General features: G+C 28.3%; 1 protein-coding gene across 1 annotated transcript; it reads left to right on the top strand.

Moving 5' to 3' along the window:
* Positions 1-977: 977 nt before the first annotated feature.
* On the top strand, positions 978-4,449 carry LOC142323731 (BRISC and BRCA1-A complex member 1-like). Its single transcript, XM_075363891.1, has one exon. It carries the CDS (start codon positions 1,081-1,083, stop codon positions 1,882-1,884), a length of 804 nt encoding a protein of 267 aa, XP_075220006.1. The 5' UTR covers positions 978-1,080; the 3' UTR covers positions 1,885-4,449.
* Positions 4,450-4,755: the final 306 nt, after the last annotated feature.

The following is a 4,755-nucleotide window of genomic DNA, read 5'->3' as shown; positions in this document are numbered from 1 at the left end:
CAGTTCCACCATTCGTGAGATGTGTGGTTAATAAGAACACCCGCATCCACGATGTAGTATTCAAATCCGCATAAATGTAACCAAGACTAGAACGCTATAACTATTGACTTCCAAATCAGCTGATTTGGGAAGACGCGTTCACCACTAGACCAACCCGGTGCTTAATTATACGAGCGTTAGCTTAACGTCATAGTGTATAGAACTTCGTACGATATCAACATAAGGTAACCTAACCTCGCTTCGCTCGTTAACCTCATCTAATTAACTTTAAATATGCAAATTAAATATTACAAGTATAGATCGAATTATATACACAATGATACGGCAGATGAATAGTAACTAGTAATAACTACCGCCATCTAGTGGAGACTACTAAACTGAGATCTAGATGTAATACAGTGTTTGCCGGTTATATGACGAATTTGAACCTAGTGTTATATGTTTATGAAAGAGAATGTAGTTTCTCAAACACATAATCCCAACATAGCTATAGCTAAAATTCATTGAATAAATACACTATTGACATTCTAATAAGTCTAAAGCTAATTCCAAAAACCCACTAGCGGCAATATCAGCCGACGTCAACGTTAGTTCTAATCGCAAAAACGGCTGAAAATGTTCTGAAGTTAAAAACGTTTTTATTATACAATTTGGTTCCGTTTATAAAAGCAAAACTATATTTTTAAATCAATATTGTCGCTAATTATAAACCTTATGGTTTCAGCAGCAGGAAGTCGTTGACTTTCATTACCAATTTTACATAAGCATACAAGATAACGGAACCTCTCATGGAGGATAAGTTATATAATTCTTAGTTTCTTTAATGGAGAATAACTTTATTCTTATTCACTCATGAAAACGTTTTTAATTTTGTTATTTAAATAAATACAATAAAGGAGAAACGTTATCAAAAAGTAGATAAAAGTATAATTGCTTATTCATTCTTTTACTTCCCTGCAACAGGTTTTTCTTATTACTGTAAGCTCTATGTTTCTAACCTCACTTTTTATTTCGCGTTTTGTTTGTTATTGATATTGGTTAAGTTGAGTTCCAGTGACGTAAAAAGAAATTAATATTTCAATGCCAGCATTGATACAGTCAGAAGTCGAACCTAGTAATATGGAGGAAGCCGAAGATGGAAGAGAAAACATCAGAGAAGAAAAACAAGAAAATTCTGACAGTCATACTCCTTTAGTTGCTGTTCCAGAAAAGATTGTTTTGTGCATTGATGTTTCTGAAGACTATATATTTAAACCCTATATTTTATCGAACGATAATACTTGTAATCCGTTTTTACCATTGAAGAATTGTGTGATAAATTTCGTTCGCAATAAACACACTTTAAATGAGTTGCATGAATTTGCGGTTATGTCGGTCGAACCAGGTGCTGTGAAGTGGGTTCATGACTTTTCTAGTAATCCTGAAGAAATTATAAATGCAATTAACGGCTTGGAAGTTATACAACATCGCGATCCTCTCGATGTTGATATTACACCCGTTTTTAAAGAAATTAAAGGAAAAGTAGTCTTGCCTTTTGGTAGGCTGCCTAAAGTTAGAAACAGTACTGTTCATTTCCCCACACACATTATTCGTTTAATTCTAATCTACAATTCTTCATACAATATCCCAATTTTTGATAATTCTGATGAACATTTACTCTTGTTAACATCATCAAATTATTTTATATGGGATGTGTTATTTTTACATGATGCACCATCAAGAGAAAATAAGTGCCAAGAAATTTATGATGCTTTATTAAATGTATCGTCTCCAGGATCATACATTTTTGAGTCTTCAAGAAAGATTGTCAAACTTTATAATACAATGGCAAAGTTACTTGCACATCCTTTGCAAAGATTTGAACAACCCTTTATTAAAAAGTGAATATGTGTTATTAAATGTTAAGTTATCAGTTGAAACTTTTACAATAATTTTATGTGATAACTACTTGATTTTATCGTAACAATCATGATTAGCAGAACAATTCTTCCCACAATCGTAAAGAAAAAGATGTTACATGAAGTGGTACCATACAATTTTCTTTTTGTTCAGTAAGTCCAAAATGATTATATAAGTTTATTCTCTGTATCATAAGCAATTTGTAAACCATTTTTATCTTGCTGTAGTAATTTGGGAATGCCAGTTTCTTGAACTGGCAAACTAAATTTTTATAATAGAAATACATAATACAGAAAATTGTGCATAAGTTAATATCACTAACAGATAGTATTTAAGCAAATGTTTGTAAAGAACTTAATAATTTACCTGTTATTGGTATAATGTATTGGTATAATGTTATTGGTATAAGGTTGAAAACACTACTGATATTTGAAGTAAAACAAAAAACAGTTTTTGTTATTGGGCAGATGTGTTTTTGAAGTAGTTTTCTTGATTTTATACTAACAGTAAAAAAAATGTTCCTGAGTTCTATTTAATTATGGTATAAATTCAAATTTTAAAAATCAAGTTGTAACGTCTGTTATTAGTGGTAAATGGTTATCTTACGACTAGATGTGGTTATATTCTTAATGGATTTTAATAAATTTGTAAATATAAGTACATACTTAGTTTGTAATTTGTATTATTTATATTAAAAAATAATCTTTGTTTTCTACATTAATTAAAGTAGCCACCAACTTAAAGAAAAACAATTCATAGACCTGAATATAGGTTAACTGATCATAAGGCATGTATTTATTTTATTATTCTAGTTCAATTTTGATCGTTAATAGATTTTATTTATTTTTCAGCTTGTTAAATAATTGAACATAATTAATTTGAAATGCATTGAAAACATCCATGAGTTCTGTATTGTTCTGTATTAAAAGATAATATCATGCAGCAGTAAAACAGTACTTTTAACTCATATAAATAATAAGCTATAATCTAGGCCAAAAACTTAATTCAGTTTTGCATTAGAATTGTATCAAATTTAAATTAATACAGTAACATTTTTAATAAATAAAAACTTTATTTATTAAAGAAATAATGATTAATTGCTAGTTCTATAATACATTATTATGTTTCATACATTCTCCATAAATGTTTATTATTCCAGTTTGTTGTACTTATACAGTATTCTTTGTACTCAGCTTGTAACCAGAGTTGTAGATGGATTTAATGTTATTTGAACCAGTGCACATTTAAGTGCAGCAGACTTCTCATATTTCACATGCAACACTCCAGACAATTTGCCTCTGTATCACATTAACTCAACCAGGTTTATGAGGGGTTCCTCTATGATCTGTGATATGCTGATAAAAACATATTTTTTGTCATCAATCATTTGACTGGTTTGATGCAGCTCTCCAAGATTCCCTATCTAGAATCGTTTCATGTCTGTATACCCCCTACATCCTATATCCCTAACAATTGTTTTACATTTTCCAGTTGTTGCCTGCCCGTACAATTTTTCCCTTCTACCTGCATCTGTTTGCCGCAACACCTCTTCATTTGTCACTTTATCCACCCATCTGATTTTTAACATTCTCCTATAGCACCACATTTCAAAAGCTTCTAATCTTTTCTTCTCAGGTACTCTCATCATCTAAGTTTCACTTCCACACAAAGCTACACTCCAGACATACTTTTAATGTTTTCCTACATTTAAATTAATTTTTGATGTAATCAAATTATATTTCTGACTGAAAGCTCATTTTGCCGGTGCTATTCAGTATTTTGTAATTTCTGTTTTGTTCATCTTTAGTCATTTTTTACAAATGGCAATAACTAATAAGTGGCACACAGATATGATAACTTTTATTTATTTATTTAGCAACAACAGACTGATGCCTAATAAGTTATTTTTTAACACTTTTAGTCAAATAAAAGTACACTTCTCCTCAAATAAAAGTAAAATTAATTTTAGGAAGTTTACAATTGAAGATTTTACAATTCCATCAAAGATTCAATAGTATTGAATTTTTTTTTCTACATGATAAAAATGTGAGTGGAGATTCCAGATTGCTGCATCCACATGAAATTTAAATTTTACTTTTATAAAATGGTATTAGTTTTTAAATTAATTTGGGTGGAGGATTTAATATGATTAAAATAATTTGTTAACATGACTAATCATTTTTCAAACCGACAAGATTGTTTTAAAATTAAAAAGGCTAAATGAGAAAGAACCATGTTAAATCAATCAAAACTGAAATTGTAATAGGTAATTGTGTAAACCAAATATAAATGGTACAATAATTTAGATATGATTTTTAGGGAAAAATATTTGATTTACCCCAGATTGTAAAAATTAATTAATATTGTTAAAAAATTAAACAAAAAATCTATTCATTAAGAAGCATTATACAATCAGAAGATATTTTTGTATCTTTATTTTTGTACCATAAAAAAAATATCATAATTTTTTTTTTTAATAATAAAATGTAGTTAATATATTATTGTCTGTTTTTTATTACGATTATTTTCAATAAAAAAAAAATGTTTTAAAAATTACTTGTGTTATTTTATTTGCATGCTATTTAAAAATGTAAATAATATTGCCAATTTTATTTTATTGTTTATATTAGTGTTTACCTAATATTTTCATTGAAAAATATTATATGGATTAATAATAAAGCTTAGTAGTAATAGTAAAACTTATTTTACTTTATCTCCAGCTTTATTTTTTTTTAAATGCAAGCTTTTATAAGTTTTCTGTTTGTAAACAACCCATTGTAGTATAAAAACCTTAACAATTTTTGTATAGACAAATATATAGGTATATCCCTATTATAGAGTACTACCCTAATTTAT

The sequence above is a fragment of the Lycorma delicatula genome, chromosome 4 (genome assembly GCF_047948215.1).
Source record: "Lycorma delicatula isolate Av1 chromosome 4, ASM4794821v1, whole genome shotgun sequence".
Taxonomy (NCBI): domain Eukaryota; kingdom Metazoa; phylum Arthropoda; class Insecta; order Hemiptera; family Fulgoridae; genus Lycorma; species Lycorma delicatula.
Note: the sequence above shows the minus strand (reverse complement) of the source record. Positions and strands in the feature narration are given on the sequence as shown.

Coding starts and splice junctions, on each gene's coding strand:
- LOC142323731 (XM_075363891.1), top strand. CDS start 1,081: ATGCCAGCATTGATACAGTCAGAAGTCGAACCTAGTAATATGGAGGAA.